General features: G+C 40.2%; 1 protein-coding gene and 1 long non-coding RNA gene across 4 annotated transcripts; one reads left to right on the forward strand and one right to left on the reverse strand.

The window, feature by feature from the left end:
• Positions 1-1,499: 1,499 nt before the first annotated feature.
• Positions 1,500-12,314, reverse strand: LOC117001845. Of its 3 annotated transcripts, XR_004419138.1 has the most exons (4): positions 11,870-12,314; positions 10,535-10,639; positions 4,397-4,581; positions 1,500-3,138 (listed from the first exon to the last, which is right to left on the reverse strand). It is a non-coding gene; the product is annotated as an uncharacterized LOC117001845 (long non-coding RNA). The 3 variants fall into 3 exon arrangements; XR_004419140.1 differs by lacking the exon at positions 10,535-10,639 and having other exon boundaries at positions 1,501-3,138; XR_004419141.2 differs by lacking the exons at positions 10,535-10,639; positions 11,870-12,314 and adding an exon at positions 7,956-8,506 and having other exon boundaries at positions 1,501-3,138.
• On the forward strand, positions 3,758-18,841 carry OSGIN2 (oxidative stress induced growth inhibitor family member 2). Its single transcript, XM_033070429.2, has 6 exons — positions 3,758-4,089; positions 7,019-7,173; positions 12,422-12,558; positions 14,213-14,404; positions 15,023-15,114; positions 17,048-18,841. The coding sequence occupies exons 1-6, from the start codon at positions 4,046-4,048 to the stop codon at positions 18,093-18,095; spliced, it is 1,668 nt and encodes a 555-aa protein (XP_032926320.1). The 5' UTR covers positions 3,758-4,045; the 3' UTR covers positions 18,096-18,841.
• Positions 18,842-20,694: the final 1,853 nt, after the last annotated feature.

Here is a 20,694-nt window from a genome sequence, read left to right on the forward strand (position 1 = left end):
CAACCAGTCAAAACTTCTATACTAGTAAGATAACTCTTTGACACAGAAATTGTTGAATCTTTGTTCTCAAGCATGCATTATTTCATTAACACTGACATCTAAAAAGGACCACTGAAAATAATTTTATTCACAGAGGATGAAAATATCCCAGGAACCTTACAGACCTGCTCCTTTAAGATTGTTTTATAAGCATCTTTTGTTGGTCCCTCTTGACAAGTATCTCGAATTTCTGGCAGGATCTGTTATAACTGCAAGAAAACTTCTTCACTGACATTCCCTCATTTTTACTTTTTTTTTTTTCCTTTTAAACTTGGCCAGGCAGAAAGTTGTTTTGCAGCTAGGCTGCCTAGTTGCCATCTTGCTTAACAGCATTGAGAGCAAATAAACCTTCCTAATCTCTCCTGGCCTTTTTTCAGCACCTCGTGCTTTGGGCAGAGTGCCACAGGCTTGTGGCAAACTTTCTATTTGCTCATCTCAGAAAATGTTTCACTACACTGTCACTTGCTGAGCCTTGCAGTTCACACATCTTGGAGTCATCAGATGTCACAGAGAGCAAGTTTGCTCTCGATGCAACATCTGTCCTGGGTAAGCTCCAGAACTGAGATACTGCATTATTCATTCAGACAGAGTTGATAATAACCCTGTAGCGACATTTCAAGCCTTACAGGTCTATTTTCTATTTAGTTTGTACTTCAATCTCATATTGCAGTGGGTGGGGGCCTGGGAATCTTACCAGAATGTTGCACTTTCCTAATTTCCCATGCTATATTACAATGTGCAGGTTGTGTTCAGCACACAGTTGGAGTCATTCTTCAGCTACTCACTGCCCATGTCGTTTCTACAGAACAGGATGAAGTCCTTGTTTTCCATGCTGAATATGGTGATTTGAGGCATCACTATCCTCTTCTGATGCTCTCACCTCAGGCAGGAATGTTAAGAATTCTGCAGCATCAACTACTAAACATATTTAGTACCAGTCAGTTGATCAGGAGAAGTTACAAATTTTGTTGAAAATGCCCTTGCGCTTAACCAAAAGCTGTTTAATGCATTTTCCAACATTGTTGGTTGAGATAATGACTCCCTGAATACTTGGGGAGAAAATATTTTCAAATTAAATTGATTTTGAAAAAGGATTATTCTTGAACAAATGTACAATTTTATTACCCAAATTAGTATAGTGAGTGTTAGCAAAAGAAAGGAGATTTAAATTAGCTAATTGGCTAGTGTGATGTAAAATGTAAAGATGTGGAATAAAAGCCAACAGTCAATAATTGCTCAAATCTCTCTACAAAAATGAACTCAACAGGAAAAACAGATCCCTTTGAAGTGTGAAGAAATGTTTGCTGTGGCTTAATGTGTTTTAGTCTCTTCCCATTTGTTCCAACCTTAGTAAAAAACCTAATAAAAGGTATATCTAAAGAAATACATTTTATTCTGAGACATGGAATAGAAATAAATCCCAACCTCAAAACTAAGACATTTGAAAAATACAGGTTAACATGTAGAATATAAAGGGAACAGAAGATTTTACTTCTGGGAGAAACATACTGAAACACATTGAAAATCAGGACATCTATGCAGAACATAATTTCCAGGGAAGCCCCACTTTTTCCAAACCACCTCTTTATATCACAAACAAAAGGTCCAATAAAATATTTTAATTTTAAATGTGCAAGCATGCTGGGGAAAAACATGTCCCGATCTTAGACAGGGACACAGGTGTGTTTGCTTTCCTTCTCAAGTGTATATACATAAGATAAGAACACAAACTATAATAGTACCAGTATAGCTGAGGCTCTGTGTTACAGTCTAGATAGCCAGATTTGTTTATGGGAGGAAATAAGGGCAATACTTAAAGCCAAATACATCCTTAATACGTTGAAGTCACAAGTAACTGGTGAAACCCCAAAAAGTTTTGCTTGGTTATAGTTAGTTTTTTTGAAATGTGAGGTCCTGAAGACATGGAGTTTTGTATCTGGGAGGAGGTTATCCTGACTATGAGCAAACTATTACATGAAAAATATTGATTTTTTTTTCAATTTCTGTTGAGTTTTCCGCAACTCATTGAAAAGCAGAACACAGCTTTAATAAAACAGTAGAAATTGTTCAAATTGTATGAGTTATCTGGTCAACAAAAAAATAATTCACATAGTTTCCTGGACTAAAGGCAGTATTTTTGAGGACAGAACAAGCTAAATGCAGCTTCACGTTGTTAATTCTGGTTAAAGACATATGAGACCTGGTGCTACACTTGAAGAACAATGTGTTTAACTGAATAGGTTTCATCCTTTCAAAATATAGATTTTGTATCAATATTCTGTATTTCCTCAGTGGTACAAATTAGCTCCAGTGTTCTTTTACCTTAAGCTTTTACAAAGCACATATCCCATAAAGTCATCCTTTGTAGTGGAACCAGACCAAATCTATTCAACAGTAATGGTTCTCTGACTACAGACATGACAGTGTGTTGAATGAACAACCTTGAGGTGAACTGGACTGTCAGCTACCAACAGCTGCTTCAGACACAGCAACTCCACAGCTTTGTAAGATCTTCATATTGTGATTTACAGAACAGATACACAATGAAAACATTTCTAATTGTCAAGTTTAACTCTGTTTAATAGTCACAGATTTATTGGCATTTACTCTTATTGTTTGGTAGACTTTGAGAGAGAAAAGCAGTGTAAGACATGGGTGCCTCAGACAGCAGGCTACTATGAGCAGAGGCTTAGAAAGCTGGGACTGTTCAGCCTGTAGAAGAGAAGGGTTGGAAGGATCCTTAATCCATAAATACCTGATGGAAGGGGATAAAGAAGATGAGAGGAAACTCAGTGGTTCCCTGGGAAAGGATGAGTCCATGGGCACAAACTGAAGGACAAGAAAATCCACGTGAACATAAGGAAACACATTTTCATGGTCAGAGTGGTCAAACACCCGAGCAGTTTGCTCAGGGAGGTCATGAATTCTGCATCCTTGGAGATACCCAAAACTCACCCGGCCTTGGTTTTGGGCAGCTGGCTCAGGGTGGTCCTGCCTGGGCAGGGGGTTGGACTGGATGATCTCCTGAGGTCCTGCCAACCACGGTTCCCTGAGACAGGTGTGATTAGGGAAGGAATGCTTTCCCCCAAATAAGCACTCCTGCAAAGTATTTATAAAACACAATTCAAAGCGGCCAACTGATCATATATGAAGCATTGTTCCCGAATAGGTGGCTGTTAGCCAAAAATTGTGCCGAAAAAATGTTAATTTACTGATTTCTATCAGTTTCTTCATGTGCATCATACGGGAAACCCGACGGGGCACAGCAGGACGCTGCGGGCCGGGAGCAGCCCGGTGTGAGCCCCCTCGGGAATGGCAGCTCGGTGTGAGCCCCCTCGGGAATGGCAGACCCCTCTGAGCCCCCTCGGAAATGGCAGCCCGGTGTGAGCCCCCTCGGGAATGGCAGCTCGGTGTGAGCCCCCTCGGGAATGGCAGACCCCTGTGAGCCCCCTCAGCCCGCTGTGAGCCCCCTCAGCCCGGCGTGAGCCCCCACAAGCACGGCAGCCCCCTGAGAGCCCCCTCAGACCCCTCAGCCCGGTGTGAGCCCCTCTCGAGCCGCCGTTAGGAGCTGCCTCGCGCCGCTGCACCGTCCTCCCACGAGCCCGGCGCCCGTGCCGAGTCGGGCTGGGCCGGGCCGGGCCGGGCCGGGCTGGGCCGGGCTCCCCGGGCTCCCCGCCCTCCCCAGGGAGGCGGCGCAGCCCCGCATCCTCCTGCGGGAGCGGGGCCGCGGCGCCGCGGCAGCGCCGACAGCAGGAAGCGGCACTCTCCTCCCCGCTCCCCTCCGCTTAGCTTCTCTCCTCTCCTCCTCTCTGCTCACGCCGCTCGTCCCTCCTCCCTGCCGGTGCTGGTGGCGGCTCCTCCTCCCCCTGTGACCTGCTGCCGCATGTGAAGGAGGAGGAGGGACCGCACGGCGCGGGCCCCACTGTGGCGGCGGCAGGAGGAGGAGCGGGAGCCGGCGTGCGGTGTCCGCCCGCAGCCTCATCGCTGGGCCCCGCCGGCGCTCCCCATGCCCGTGTGGTGCTGCCGCTGCTCCCTGGCCGGTCACTTCAGGTGGGGCGGCGGCGGGGGGCCGCGGGGCGGCGGGCGGGGGCGATGCGGGCAGGACGGGAACACCGGCGGGGCTGCGGCCTCCGCGGGGCTGCGGCGGCGAGCGCGGCGCTGCCCGACCCCGCACGGCCCCGCCGGGGAGGGATGGCGGCGGCGGGGCCCGGGCGGGCGCGCCGTGACCTTGGGCAGCGCCGAGGCGCAGCCGGGCCGGGGGCAGCCCGCGCCCGCTGATGCTCGGTGTCGCTCCGGGGTGCGCAGCGCTGCACCGCCCGGGATGCCCGCCCCGAGGGGCACCGCTCCGCCTGCTCACCTGAACGAAATCCAGCAGTCTGGCGCTGGTAAATCCTCTTCTCGAAGTGTCAGCTTGAGACCAAATTCAGATTCCGTTTATATAACGAGTTTTCTGTTAACCGCCCACCACAGTCCGTTTCGTTCTTCCTTTTTTTCTTTTTCTGAAAGTACGCAGTGTATTCTAGCATCTTTCAGAACGGCTACCTGGAAAAAGTACCATTTATTTTAATAACCTGCAGCAAATTACGAGTTGTTATCAAACTATTACTACTATTGTTGTTGTTATTATTATTATTATTATTATTATTACAATTTTCAAATGGGAGAAAAAACTGTTATGTGTATGTTGTGGTTTTTCTCTTAATGGTTTTTTTAAGCAAAACCATGGATGCACGTGTTTGTACGTGTTTAGAATCTGGAAGATTGGCAGAATGTAATTCCCCTGGTTGAATGGCCAGTATAAGATAAATTACGCACTAGTGTTGGAACTGACTCATCTTGTGCCCACTTGCATGTCTGCAGGACTAGAGCCATAGGTAATTGTGCCAAGTCCCCACCACTGCAAAGCTGTCTACCTTGAGTTTATCAAGATAAAAACTGCTTGTGCTTGATGGCTTTCAGTGTTGTTCAGAAAGTGGTGGCCCATAACTTCAGATCCTACTGGGTTCCGGTATGATGCTTTTGCAAAGAAGGAACATGCTGCTGACAACAGTCCTTCGTGTGCACTGCATTTTGTATGCAGGTGTTCCTGTACAAAGAACAAGAAACTGCACATTGTGTGCAGATGTTCCTGTGCAATATCACCAGTTCGGTAGTTCGTAATACACTCAGCTATACAGAAGCAACATTTGTATTGTTAGAAGACTCTTCTTTAGCCTACAGCATTGTGCACATATCTCTCAAATGCAGTTTTTAAATGTTTCTTTTGGCTTTATGTTCTGTCGAGCACAGCAAGTATAATAAAGCTGTACTGAAGCATGCATGCTCCTCTTAAGCCTGTCTTTTGCAAAACATAAGGTAGTATTGCCTTAGTCAGCTTTGAGCAAAGGCTCCAAAATAAAACAGTCTACCTGCTCTTTTCTAAAAGCAGAGGTGAAAAAATCAGTATGATAATTAGATATCTCCTCTCTGACTCCCTGTCTTCATCTAACTCGTGCTGTTTGGATGTGAGGTGTCTGCAAGAGCTAATGTGCAGCTGTAATCAAACAGTAAGCTAGTAATTAGCTTTTTATTTTTTTTTTCTGTTGTACTGCAGGGAATAGTGATATCAAGTACTTTCCAAAATAAATGCAACCTCAGAATAGCTCCCCACCCTTTTTAACAATGCCTTCAGAGATATGTGTTACAGAGCGTGCTACTGCTATTGTTACTGCACAGCTCTGTCTCCAGTTTACTTCAGACTTCTCCATAGAGGAAAGGCTTTGGGAACAGAATCTGGGTGCTGTGGGAGTTCAGACAGTATGTAGTGTACATGGCTTCTTGAAGGCCCTGGGAATTGGATCATTACAGTTTTGATCTTGTGTAGAAAATAATTGCTGAAGCGCTAGAATAGCTTTAAGATATGCATAGTCTTCAGAAATAGATAAGAGTACTTTTATTTATTATTGATAATTAACTGTGTTTATATAGAGAATAAGTTTTAGAATTTTTTCTAAAAAAATATCCTCCTCTTGATAGTGGTATTTTTAATTAAAAATTTGTTGTCCTTACTTTACAAAAGACTTGACAAATAACTGCAGTAAAAGACTATTTTTAATTTGACTCTGTCTTTCCAGCTAGATTGATAGTTTGTGTGCTTCTTCAATGACCTGGAAAGGTTTCAGAAAGCAGTCCTAAATAATTAAGCAGAAAACATTGCAAGACAAGTCTTTGTATTCTAGAAGCACATCTAGATGGTGAAGAGTTACAAGAGAAACTTAAGTGTATTTTTCAGAGAAAGAACTGAGAAATCTCAGGAAATGGCTAGTGGTGAAAGCAGTCTACTGTGCAGGAGCTGACCTGACTACATGGCAATTCCTTCTGTAAAAACTTTTAACAGTGGTAGGATGGGTTATGTCTAGGGCTTAAATGAATCACTTCACAAGGATCCATCCTCACACCGTTGCCAACTTTAACCAGCCTCACTTCCCTCTGAACGGTAGTTTGTTAAGGTGAAGTCCTGTGTGCTGCTCAGCCAGCAGGAAGGGATAAGAAGGCTGCTGTTGTACCTTAGCTGCTCCTTCAGGCTTTGTCTGGCCTTAATGTTGTTAATTGGCTAGGCAGTGTGTATCTCCTCACTTGATAAGGATAATGAGGAATGAGTTCTGCTGTGTGTGGGATCAAAATAATGCTTGTGGTTATACTTCGGCTTTGTATAAACTGAGATTAGAAATCTGCACTTCTGCAGAGCCATCTGTGCCTTTTTGTTATCCTTCTGTAGACTTGCTACGAGAAAGTGGACTTTTAAAAATCTTCTGTTAGAAAAGCTGTGCTGAAGAGTAAAACTGTGTAGATTGGATAAAACATATCTGTTTTGGTCTCGATTTTGCCAGTTTTGTAGCTCTTAAAGTAAAACATCAGAAGTGACTGTTTTTGAAGAGACTGTTCTGACAACAGTTCACTGTTTCATTTTAGTTTTCTCCCATCTGTCCTTCCTAATTAGAACTTACAGCAGCACTGAAACTGAAGGACAGCTTTTGAATTCCTTTGTTCAGTACTTTGGTGAGAGCCTTGGGAGGAAGATTAAAAGAATGCCTTTAATTGAAGAAACTGTTCTGCCTGGGGACTCCCTTGTTACTCTGCCTGTAGTGATAATAGGTGAGTTTGTCACTTTTTTAAAGATTCACTGTCACTGCCATTGTCTTTATAGACCTGGTGCATGAAATAATTTATCATTAAGTAACCAATGCTTGGAATCTTACAGTGAAGATGTTTATTAGAGTGATGCAGTTGTTAGAATTAATAACAGTATACCATATTATATTAAGGGACTTGTTGGAGTGTATTTGAATTCAAACTGTGCTTTGAAAAAATGAGCTGTGTTATTTGGCAGCAGATATGGGAGTATTAACAGAACTGTATTGATTTTAGTGTTGATAACATAGGGTTTGATTAATGTGATTGTCTATTTCTGTATGCATGGAGGTTGTCAATGGTACACCAGTAGAAATCTGTGGGGTCACATGGGAGAGTGAAAAGCATAATGTAAAGTGTGTGCTTTATGTTGGTTAGGTGCTAACCTTCAATTAATTGCTTTTTTCTCTGTTACATCCATCACTAATGTCTAAATATTCCCGCATCCTTTCCAAAATGAATCCAGCTCAATTTAGCTAGTTTAAAATAATAAATTGTAGTCTTGATTGAACTCTTAAGGGCTTGTACTTGTAAAATGACAGGATAACAGAGGGAGGAGGCTCCATAGATACAGAACTTAATTGAGAATGCCAGCATAATGTGTATTGGGCCAAGGTTTTTCAACAACAGCTGGTCACCAGCTCATTATTGCCATGACTTCATGAGAGGATAAGGAAAAGATTTGAAGTAAAAGAAGGTTTTCAATAATCTAGTCCAAAGCTGTTGGGACTAGAGCAAGTACCTACCTGCAAACAAGCAGAGGTTTTGGAGATTGATGTTGCAATATAATTGTATTCATAGCGTCTCCACAACTTTGGTGTTTGTACAGTGCCTGTTTTCAGAGCTCTCTTTATGATAGTTTAAAATAGTGCTCCATGTAGCAGACTTAGGTGTATTTGACAGATGTGAATCACTTGATGAGTTCTGCATCACAGTTGAAGAGTGTCATTTTGTCAGCCTTAGTATAGGTTTGTCATATGGTTTATGACTCAGTTTCCACTGTTTAGTTTTGCAAATACCTGTGCTCAATACTTATTTTGTGTAGAGCACGTTTCTAGGTGGTGACACCAAACACAGCTGTTTTAACCATTTCTTCATCATGCAAAAGCTTCTTCACAGATATATTTGAGACATCTTGCAAGCTGATTTTCTCCATTGACAGCCTATTATCACTGAAGAGACTTTGAAGGAACCTAAAATAATTTGATAATGTAGTAGAGGAGTATGAAAATAGTTGTCATCCCCTCTGCCCCCATATATAAACACACTCTCTACTGGTTTGGTAACTTCTGTGCAGTACCTCTGTTGGGAAGAAACAGACACATTTCATCAGGGTTGAACAATTTTATGCTGAAGCTCTTAAGTTTTGAGTGTGTTCTGTGCTAAACATTTTCATCTTCTGCACTAGTTTTGATCATTACTATTTAGAATGTTGTCACTTCTTATCCAAATAACAAGTCTGTTATGATACTTGAAATTGAATATTTGCTTTAAATTTAGACACATAATGTAAATATGATTGTACTGTATTTGCTGTTGATCAAGAGGAGATTTCACTGATATTCAAACAAACTTCTAACCACTTCTTAAATTAACAGGGCCATGGGAATTTTGACTACAGTAATTTCACGACTATAAGGCGCACCCTTTTGACTAAAATTTTCCCTTGAACCTGGAAGTGCGCCTTATAGTCCGGTGCACCTTATCTGATGTACAAAGTTGCGAAATTTGCCGAACCGGAAGTGTGAGCTGTGAGCCGTGGGGGGAGCCGGAAGTGCCACGGCAGCCGGCTGGGGGCTGGCCCAGGGGCCTGCAGCACCGCCCCTGCTGGGTAAAGGCGGGCCAGGGGGCCCGCGGCACCGCCCCTCTCCGGTCCAGGCAGTCCCGGGAGCCCATGGCTGCCGGATGAAGGCGGGCCAGGGGCCCCGCGGCACCCCCCAACCGGGTCCAGGCAGTCCCAGGGGCCCATGGCTGCTGGGTCCAGGGGGGCCCGGTGGCTCGTGGCACCGCCCCTGCCGGGTACAGGCGGGCCCGGGGGCCAGTGGCTGCCGGGTTGAGGCAGGGCCTCGGCCAGCAGCCGCACGGGGTGAGCTGGGGGCGGAGCCTCACTGCAAAAAAAAAGTACGCCTTATAGTCCGGTGCGCCTTATGGTCGTGAAATTACTGTATATTGATTGCACAACTAAAGTTTGTGTAATAGTACTATCTCCTATTCGGTCAGAGGTCTTATTGGAGGCACTGTGTGTAAATAAAGAACAACCCCCTTGGGTATTAATTTTTCATTTCAAAAAGACTTTTTTTCTTTTTCCCAAGAATCTTCTGAGAAAATCATAGTAAGTCTAATTGTAGACCTTGTGGCTGAACCTTCATCCTGTGTGTTCTTGACAGCATATCCTCAAAGGATTTCCTTTCCCTTGGATTCAGTCTGCTTAATGAATAGGAACTGGGTTTGGGTCAGCTCTCTGGATGGTCCCAGAAAAGTTCAGGGAGCTCAGTGACAGTAATTCACCTTAACATCACAGAGTCACAGAACAACTGGGTTGGAAGAAACCTTCAAGATCATTGAGTCCAACCCATGCCTTAACACCTCAACTAAACCATGGCACCGAGTGCCATATCCAGTCTTTTCTTAAACACATCTGAGGATGGTGATTCCACCACCTCACTGGGCAGACCATTCCAGTACTTGATCACGTTCTGTAAAAAACTTTTTTCTGCTATCCAACCAATATTTCCCTTGGCGCAGCTTTAGACTGTGTCCCCTTGTTCTGTCAGCTGCTGCCTGGAGAAAGAGACCAACCCCCCACCTACAACCAGGTTTCAGGAAGTTGTAGAGAGTAATAAGGTCACCTCTGAGTCTCCTTATTTCCAGGCAACCTCAGCTCTCTCAGTCATTCCTCACAAGGTTTGTGTTCCAAGCCCCTCACCAGCCTCATTGCTCTCCTCTGGATGTACTCAAGCATCTTAATAATGTCCTTCCTAAACTGAGGGCCCAGAACTGGACACAGCACTCGAGGTGTGGCCTCACCAGTGCTGAGTCCAGGGGAAGAATGACCTCCCTGCTCCTGCTGGCCACACTATTCCTACAGGCCAGGATGCCATTGACCTTCTTGGCCACCTGGGCACAGTGCTGGACTTCACCTCAACAAACTTCCATTCAGAGAGAGGTGAGGCTGAGTTGCCAGTGGTGTGAGGATGGATCCTTGAGAAGTAATTCCCTTTAAACCCTAGACATAACCCATCCATCCCATACTCAGTAATCTGCTTGGCCCTTGCCAGTCTTTGTTTGGGCAACATTTGTTACCCATTTAGATTTTTAGCCTTACCCAGTAGGAATGATCTTTCCCATGGCATCTTTGGCTAAAGCACACATTTTCCTCTTTCCATTGTGGATGAGCTTTGTTTATACCCCAGCAGGAAATAAAAGCATGCTGTGCAATTGTAAAAATACAAAAAATTACTTGCTGAATTCAAGTTACAGTTCTAAAAACTGTTAAGAATTTACTCAGCCATGGAAATGCTTGTGAACTAGGAAATGCTTGTGAACTACTGGTATGATTAAAGTGTTTTCATAATTTCATTTGATTTTGTTATGGATAGTTTCTCTGTGTTGCTGCAGTTCTCTCTCTCATCTGTCTCATGGCAAATGGGTGACAGGAGGGGCTTGCATCTTCTTTAAGCTTTAAGTTCCTGAACTGAAGCATATCCATCTATCTTATGTTGATGTTTGTGGGAGGGCAGAACAGTGTGAGAGTAAGGACGAACTTTTTCACTTTCTTTAGATTCTTTAGATTATTTTCTTGTAGTCTATGGCTGTGACCAGTCTACGTGCACAGCACTGTAACAAAGTATGAGGTATTCTGCCACTGGGGACCAGGTGAGTATAATCTGGTGAAAGAGGAAAAAGAGATCCAATGTATGAAGAGACTGGGAATGAACAGGGCCTCAGGGAAGTAGTGGGGGATTTAGGACTGAGGAATCAGAAAAAGAAGAGACAGGCATTGGAGAAGTGAGATGGTTAATAGATGATGAAAATAGTGTGTGCAGAGGTGATGGGGAAAAGTAAATGACCTGGGAACTCTTGATACCAAGAGATGAAATTATTAGAAGTAAGAGCAAACATCCAACAATGCCTGCTATAATAGAGTATGAATAAATTAGTAACTTAAACCCAGAATTTGCTTAGTGTGCGCTAAATGCCATGTACGCAAACAAAGACAAAGTACTGACAAGTGGCTCATTAGGGGAACACTGTGCTTTATATTTAGTTAATGAGTAAGAGGAACTATAGAAATAAGAATACATAGCCACATATTTAAATTTGGTATCATAGCACATACTTTTCTGGTTTAGCTTTCCATAACTTTTGATGTCTGACATAAATATTACTTCTGTATTTGCATGTGATAAATATGGTCCCCTACTTTGTTTAATACTAGTCAAATAAATAGAAATGTTTACCTTATGATAATGTTTTGGTCCCATCTATCTCATACCTTTAATAACATTTTAAAAGTAAGTGTCTATTAAAATTGCAGCAATACACATATACACGTTGAAAATGCTACAAAGCTGGTAAAAAAATGCTACAAAGCTGACTCGATATTATTCCTGAACAATGAATGTGGTCTTACATGAGTTTCTTGTACTTCACCACTTACCTATGGGAGGTCTCTGTTCACTTATCTTTTATGTTGTTGTTTTGCTGTGTCTGTAACTTCTCTTTTGACTTTCAGTCTTAAGCTTTCTGCTTGTCTCTTTCTTCTTTTTATTTTATGGACAGACCTGAAGAGCATATATTCCAGATTGTCTTTCTGCTCTTTGTTGTACAGTGCCTATGGGAATGCAAAGTTGTAAGATGGCAATAATATTCAGCTATCACTGTGACTGACAGGCAGACCATTATCTGTCAGGCCATTGTCACAGAAGAATAGTGAATTTGACATACTGAATTAGGGAACTTCTTTATATGCATTTTGCTTCCTGATGTAAAAGTCACACAATTTTCTTTAACTGAAAAAAAAATTTACTCTGTTTATTTGAAGGATGGTCCTATAAAAGTTCTGTTTTACTGCAAAGTTTATAAGCTGCTTTGAATCAGGACAGTCTGGCAATATACTACTTCAGTATTATTTTGTTGCTGTATATTTAGTGATTAACAAACTGTAGATTATAGACGTTTTTACTAAAGCAGTAATTTCTTTCTTTAATAGGAAATGGACCTTCAGGAATTTGCCTTTCTTACCTGCTCTCTGGATACAGGCCATATTTGTCTCCTGAGGCTATACACCCAAATCCCATCCTACATACAAAATTAGAAGAAGCTCGACATCTTTCCATTGTTGACCAAGTAAGCTTTAGTTGCCATCTTGTCTAGCTCTTTTCCTACTGCAAGCATTAGTGCATTTAGAAGTTATTTTGTTATTCTGTTAATTTAAATAGAATCAACTCATGATGGTTAGGTCCAAACCTGGGCTGTGTAGTGTTGTTCGTGGTTCTTGAAGGCTTTTAGTTTGTGGTATTTTTTGGTTTTACAAGTCTGCTCTTTGTTGTATTCTTACTACTTGCCAGGAGTGTCTAAAGTGTGACTTGATCAGTGGCTGATGCAGGAATTCCAGTTGTCATGTCCTAGAATGTTTGAGCACTATCACCAAGGAGCACATGCTACTAACGTACATAAAGTACATGTATCTCAAGTTAAAATATTCTTAAATACTACAGTTCTTACTAGTATTTCATTTTTTGTTAATACCGGGGACATATACCCTCTATAAACACCATCCATTTTTCTTTTTGGAACAGTGTGCATCCTTCAGTGTTCATGTTGTATTGACAGTTGCTCTTGTGCTGTAGTTATTACCCTTTTATACATCCAATTTTTCTGTCTGATTTGATTAGTAAAATATTCTCCAGTATTTTTCTTTCCACTTCTCCCTTGGTTTGCCTTGTTAACACTTTTCCACTCATCTCACTGTACTCCTGATGGATTACTGACAATGTTATCACTGTATTGCCTTTGTGACTAATTTATTTGAAATACAAACATGGATTTATGTTTGTATAGGGAGTAAGGAGGAGTTTGTTTGGCCTTGGATTTTGGAGGGTGTTTTTGTTTCAGTGCTGTGCTATTTGCATGTAATGTTTACCCTAGGTCTCGAGGTCTTTTCAGGAGAGTAAGTTGCCTAAGTTTTGGCTACAGGTGTTTCATGTAACTTCATCCTCTCCCGACCCCCTGATATTTAGCCTTATTAGGAAGCTAAGCTGTACTGACTTTGTCAGCAAAAATTGATCTTATGTCCAGTTCTTTCTTCAAATCTCTATTTTCTCTTCAAATATTTGCTACTGCATAATTTTTGCAATTATTGCAATTTTTAGAACAAGACTGGTTAATAGATGCTGAAATGTGAACTTTACAATATGTTTGTATATATACAATATATACAATCTATAAATTTTTCTCAGCATTAACTGCTGTGTAAAATAATCCTATTTTTACTTTTCGAAAATAATGTTTATATTATCTTCATTATTTTCAGATATAAAACAGAATTAGCTAAGAGCTGTTAAAAGAACCTTTTCTACTTTGTTTAAAGCTTAGTGTTTTTAGATTCCAATTTTGCTTTGTCAGAATGGGGCTCCTATAAGTATTAGCAGTCCTTTGTTAAAAGCAGTCTGTAGTCTATAAATATAGATGTTACTAAGTTGCTCTGATCTCTGACTATTTGTCCACATACTTCTTGTTCTACAATGAATATCAAATACAGATTTACCCCAGAATTACTGTTATTAACATGTAATTTTTAAATGAGTGAGATGTATTACTCAGAGTTACAAAAAACTGAATCATAGCAGTTATTTCTGAAAAGTGTTCTGATTCAATGTCTACATTAAATACCTTTACCTAAAATGCAACTTGAATTTATTGTGTTTTCTGTTGCAATTCAACTTCTGTATATCAGAATAGCATGATGAACATTAAAAGTTTAAAACTTGTCATCCTTCAGGATCTGGAGTACCTGGCAGAAGGCCTGGAAGGACGCTCCTCAAACCCAGTTGCAGTGCTTTTTGATACCTTGCTTCACCCTGATGCTGACTTTGGCTATGACTACCCGCCTGTTCTGCACTGGAAGTTAGAACAACATAATTACATTCCCCACATAGTGCTTGGAAAAGGACCACCTGGCGGGGCTTGGCATGTGAGTAAAAATTTCATCTTGCTCCTAGAGTAAGTTGATAACTCTTGTGTTTTGGGATTTTTCTTACTGCCTTACTCTAGGGCTGTTTTAGATGGTAGTGCCTGGTGCAATTTCATCTGCTCATTACCAAAGCCCAAGTAAGTGGGGGATATGAGAAAAGAAGGAAGAAGCTGCCCTTTACTTGGGTCTTTGTGACCATGAGTGCTGTCTTATATTACCAGGTTTACTCTGAGTTTACTTTTAATGAATTATAATCAAGAATATTTTCTAAAACCTTTTTTTCTTGTCTGCATTGTTTCCAGGTGCTTTTATACAAAATCTTAAATCTTGATGTCTTTATATGATACTTCTTTCACATGTTTTTCTTCCTCTTTGGTATTTTTAATAACTTGCTTTTAGTTTCCCTTTCACCTCTCTCTATCTTCTTCCTTATTAGCTCATGTGATTGCCTGTTATCTAAGTGCAACTCAGAAATAGTTCTTCAGTTCTTCATGTAATGTCCTGGTTTTATGTTGTGTTCTGGTATTTTTTTCTCTAAATGAGTAAAATGAGAAGAGCTTCACTGGTTTTTACATGAATTTGAGATGTGTCTGATGCATCTTCATGTTTTCTCCATAGTCCATGGAGGGCTCTATGCTAACCATCAGTTTTGGAGACTGGATGGAATTGCCTGGCCTCAGCTTTAAGGAGTGGGCAGCTAGCAAACGCAGGTAAAGATACTGAAGAAGCTATTTGGGAATCCTAGTGGCTATAAAAATCCAGATAACTGGAAAGTAATCAAACTTCACCCTTCACAGGAGGGCTTCTTGTTTAGATTATTAAATTGCCTGATGGCACTGGAAATTCTTCTGCTGTGTGTACTCTGGTGAAAAAAACCAGACAGTGGTCAGGCAGAACAATTGCTCATGAGTACACCGAAGGCATACGTACAGGCAGCAGTGTGTTCCAGCAGCATTTCAGAAAGAGGCATTTACTGAAAGCAGTTCTGATCAGAGGTGAGGGAAGATGGAGGAAGGCATTTCAGATCCACTGAAGGAAGTATTGCAAGTTCCTCTTTCAACACCGCTGCAGCTGAAGCTGCTGTGCACACCAGCTGTCTTTTCTTGCAAGCTGTATATTTCAGCATCTTTCAGCTTTTACAGACAAAGCTGCAGCATCTGAAATCTATGAATATTTAATTTTAAGAGAATAATTCAGTATTTCAGTGTTAATTTGGAGCAGTAAGTTTCTTGAAAAAACTTGAGAAGTTACTCTTGTGCAAGCTCACTGGTTTTACTTCAGTTTATAAAGATCTGTGTCATCAGATGAACCTAGGAACACTCTACATGAGCTTCTTCTAAAATTTTAATTTTTTTTACTTTTTTTCTAGCAAAATTAAAGGAAGTTGGTTTTGTACTAGGTATGGGAAAAGAAGAAGTAGAGTTACTTGAGCATATGTCTTTGAGGGCAGACTGTTACACATTTCAGGACAGCCCTTGAAGTGAGGAAGCTGTAGCTTTGTTCTTTAATCCTTTTCTTAGATAACCACAGCAATCTTGCCTCTTTATTAACTGAAATCCCAAGAGCTGCTTATTATCTGAAACTATGTATTACAGTTTTCAACAACGCTAAAACCAGAAATGCTGACCTGTTATACTACAATTAAACAAGCTTATTTAAAATTATTGATGATAATGTAAAATTCTAGTTATCTAGAACAATTCCTAAGTTTCCTTGCAAGAGGTGTAACACTGTCACATTATTCTCTTCCAATAAATATCTCATGAGCATTTAAAAGAACATGTGTTATTATCTTGTTAGTCTAAGAAAATTATTAGCTTGATTACTTGTAAAGATGATCTAGTGGCAATCGTGATGTTCGCTACAGTTTGTTTTGCCTCCTTCCAGTAGGTAGAGCTTATTCTAAAGAAGCAGCAAAATTCATGCAACTGTTCCAAATAATTATACTGTCAGCTATTTTTGTTATAAATGAGACTGCAGTAATCACGAGAAAAGCACAGATGTAATAGCAGGGTTGCAGTGCAAAACTGTTTTTTATTGAACACTTGAACCTCACAATCCTGTTTACATAGTTGCATTAACACTCCTTGTCATGTTTGCTTTACTGATTCATGTGATATGGAACTACTTCATTTGATACTTCTCTAACTTTACCATACCCAAGGGAGAGGTCCTTTGTAAAGTATAATGAATACTTAGTTCCAGTAACATATTGAACCTAGAGTTTCAAATTTAGCACTTAAGTATGACATTTGATTAATTAGATCGTAAGTAAGTATATTCTCACTGGGTACAAGTTTAGCCAAGACTGTATTGTTGATAGTTGTGATGTTAAAAAGAACTTCCATAGGGAGCTGCTGTGATACTCCAGAGCTTTGTTACACCTAATTTGTTAATCACCATAGCAGTTTACATTGTATAAAGACTTAAAACGATATTAAAAAAGTTAGCTGGTCTTGTGTATCAGGAAACAAGAGAACAAATAAATAAATAAAAGGCCTTTAAAGATGCTGAACCCAGTGCCATTTACACTGAGCAGATTCAGTCCTCATGAATTTGACCTGTCATGTGGTATGTCATATCTGATATTCAAATTACCAATAAGGTCTATTTATTAACTGGAACCATTCAATTTTCTTTCAGAAATATAAAGAGTGATCGAGTAATGCCAGAGGAAATAGCTTGTTATTATAAACACTATGTTAAAGTCATGGGCCTCCAAAAGAATTTCAGAGACAATGTTTACATAACATCAGTATCCAGGCTTTACCGAGAAAAGGATGATGAAGGTAGAAGTCACCAAAATGAAGATATTTCAACACAGCATTTGGAAATGGAAGATGGACAGAAATCACTTACTAAGAGAAACTGGGAAGTCAGAGGTTATCAGCGAGCAACAGATGGTTCTCATGTGCCCTTCTGCCTCTTTGCTGAGAATGTGGCTCTTGCAACTGGAACCTTTGATTCTCCTGGCCGACTGCAAGTTGAGGGAGAAGACTTTCCTTTTGTCCTGCATTCCATGTCTGACTTTGGAGCTGCAATCAGCAAAGGAAAGTTACGTGGGAAGGCAGACCCTGTGTTGATTGTGGGTGCTGGACTAACAGCAGCTGATGCAGTGCTATGTGCCTATAACAACAACATCCCAGTAGTCCATGTGTTTCGTAGAAGAGTTACTGATACAAGCCTAATTTTCAAACAGTTACCTAAAAAGCTTTACCCTGAATACCATAAAGTCTATCATATGATGTGTACTCAGTCTCATACCATGGACTCTAATCAACATTCTGCTTACACTAGTTTCCCTGAACACAATGTACTTTCCTTCAAGCCTGAAATGAAATGTGTTCTTCAGAGTGCCTCCGGACTGAAGAAAATCTTGAAGTTTTCTGTAGCCTTAGTTCTGATAGGTTCTCACCCAAATCTTTTCTTTTTAAAGGACCAAGGACATAGCATAGGTCATCACTCCAATCAGCCCATCACATGCAAGGGGAATCCTATAGAGATTGATCCATACACTTACGAATGCACTAAAGAAGCCAACCTCTTCGCTTTAGGGCCTCTGGTGGGAGACAACTTTGTACGGTTTTTAAAAGGAGGTGCTCTGGGCATTGCACGATGCTTGGCAATAAGACAGAAGAAGAAACATGAATTGATTGAAAGTGGGGATGGAGGAGGTGATGGGGTACCATAAATGAGATGTTAGAAACTCTCACATCCGGGATTTCAGACGTAGTCTTAACAGAAAACTCACTGGCAGCAAAAGTTGATAGCAGTCACATTTCTGTTGTATACAAGTAACCTGCGCTTGTATTGCTTGGGAAAAGATGCTGATATTACGATATTTCACTCTTTAAAAATACAAATATTTCAAATGATCTCAACTGGAATTGCTTCCAGATAAACAGAAAATGAGACTAACTTATCTTGGCCTGCCTGTCTGTCATCTCTTGCTCAACTATGAGAGCAGACTTTGTCTGTGAAAGGCAATGCCTGCCAGAGTGGCTTTACATTTAAGTGTCAAATGTGACAAAAATAGTCTTACCATGAAATTTAAGTAACTTCTAGAAGCAGAAAGCTTGTTTAGTACAAAGAGATTCTTTGTCCCAAAGCAAATTTGGAGCCTTCTGCTTGAAACAATGATTTTGTTTGCCACAGTAATACTCGGAATGAGCACTTAGTAAAATGGTTTCTACTGTAAGAAGGACTTCTGTAAGCAAGAAGTAATCCTCAACAGTTTAAAATTATGCTGGCAATTGGAATAAAAGAATAAGCATTCCAATTTAACAATTTGACCCAATCCATTAATGTTTCTTCACACTATGCCTAGAGTTGGGTGAGTGCACAAAGACTAACATGAGATGTTCCCCTACAGTGATATGTACATTTCTGAGAATACACATTAACATAAACAATAAAGTACTGATGTAAGTGCTCTTATTACAGTGTCCATATCATGAATATCTAGTGTACTACTGAAAAATTAGGTACATGAGAGAATTAAGGGATTTTTGCTTCCAAGCTCAGGAAGACTGAATGGGATCACTTGGCTTAAGAAGGTGGGGTGGGTGATAGATATTCTCATCTCCCATATGACCAAAATTTGGTTCTCTTTTTTTTTTTTTCCTAGAGCAGCACATGATAATAAAATATTTTAGCCTGCAGTTTTTGAAACTTAAGGAAGGCTTATATCTTACAACCAGCTAAAAAATAAACCAATCTCAAAACAAATGTACAATAGTTCCTTTAAATCTTAAAACTTCTAATGAAAGACAAAGACTTAACTTGTACCTACCTCTGAAAACAAGTGTCATCTTTCTGCTCCATAATGTAAGACCTAGATTTCATTTGCTGGGTTTTACAGTAGTTAGTTTAGCTAAACACAGTCGTAGGTTATTTACCATAGTGAGGTTTAGTTAGGAAAGTGAACTCCCAGAACTTTTAATAGACAAAAATGGTTTCTTTACCAAATGTTTTTATTTAGATCCAATGTGACAGAAGAGATGTTATTTTTCTGTTTGGGTTTGTTTGGTTTTTTTTGTTAAAGAATGCCGTGTTAGTTTCAAGTATTCTGTTTGCATGATTAAAAATCTCCATATTAAAACTTTAATAGTTTTTTTAAAGTTAAGCTTTGTGAGTGGTTGCTGGTTTCCCAGCTGTCTTAACTTTCGTAAGTGGCAGATAGCTATAGTCAATAAATGCCTGTTTTCTGTGCCTACTGAATTACATGGTTCTGTGGCTACTGCAGGTCTTTTTGCATCTGAATAAGTTACTCGGACTTTGGACATAGAAGTTGAAAAGGTAAAGGATGCAAGGATTAAAATTACTATTTGCAGTGGAAGTCCAAAATAATTTACGAAATTATGTTACTACTAATAATAAATTTTAGTCTAGAGCCACTCAACAGCATTAACACAAACAAAGGAGCAGTTGTATCAATTTCTGCCTTGCCCACATGGTTGGCTTTAGCCATACACTGTCAGTATTAGTTAAGGTACTTTTTTATACTGATATTGAGCTGATTTTAATTCCACTAAAATCTAGGCTTGTTTTCTTATTTTAATTGAGATTCTACAATTTGCCTTCTCTGGCAGAAACTATGTATATAGAAACCAATTCTCAACCTGTGATACCTAATAATTTTAACTGTTGTAAGTGCTAAATACTTGATTATAGAATTGTATTTCAGTTAAGTTATTTGGATTACATCTGCCCTCTGATTAAATTCCTGCTGTTTTGTATAAATATAAATGTCCAAATATAACATATGGCATGTTACTGCTTTTTCATTTTTCATAGGAGACATTTAAAACGCCAGCAGAAGAAATATTTACTTAACAGTTATTTTGTGCAAAGGGGAAAAGTTCTTCAGGCCCTTTTCTAGCCTCAGCTGCTGCAGCTACTCACAAGCTCTGTGTGTTGTAGTGACAATTTTGTAGCAGAGATCTTTGATCTATTATTACCCAAGTATCTTTGATTGTAATCTTACAGCACCTTGAGGTTTAACTGCTTTTTTTATTTCATCAATCTTGCCAGTATTTTTGAGATAAATGTTGCATGTGAGACCCCCTAGTTGGGCAGAGAAATCTCGGTAGTCATGTTTATTAAGCCTGTATAAAAATACCTTTTTCAACCAAAGCTTTGCTAAAAGATCATCTTGTGTCTTCTAGGAATTGTTAGATTTAAAGTTGTAGCTAGGCTTCTTCATTTTCACCTTTCTGATTTTGAGAGAAATTTGTTTCTCTCCTGTTTAGTATTTTGAGGAACTAGGTGATAGAAAATTTCAGGCTTTA

The sequence above is a fragment of the Catharus ustulatus genome, chromosome 1 (assembly GCF_009819885.2).
Source record: "Catharus ustulatus isolate bCatUst1 chromosome 1, bCatUst1.pri.v2, whole genome shotgun sequence".
Lineage (NCBI taxonomy): Eukaryota > Metazoa > Chordata > Aves > Passeriformes > Turdidae > Catharus > Catharus ustulatus.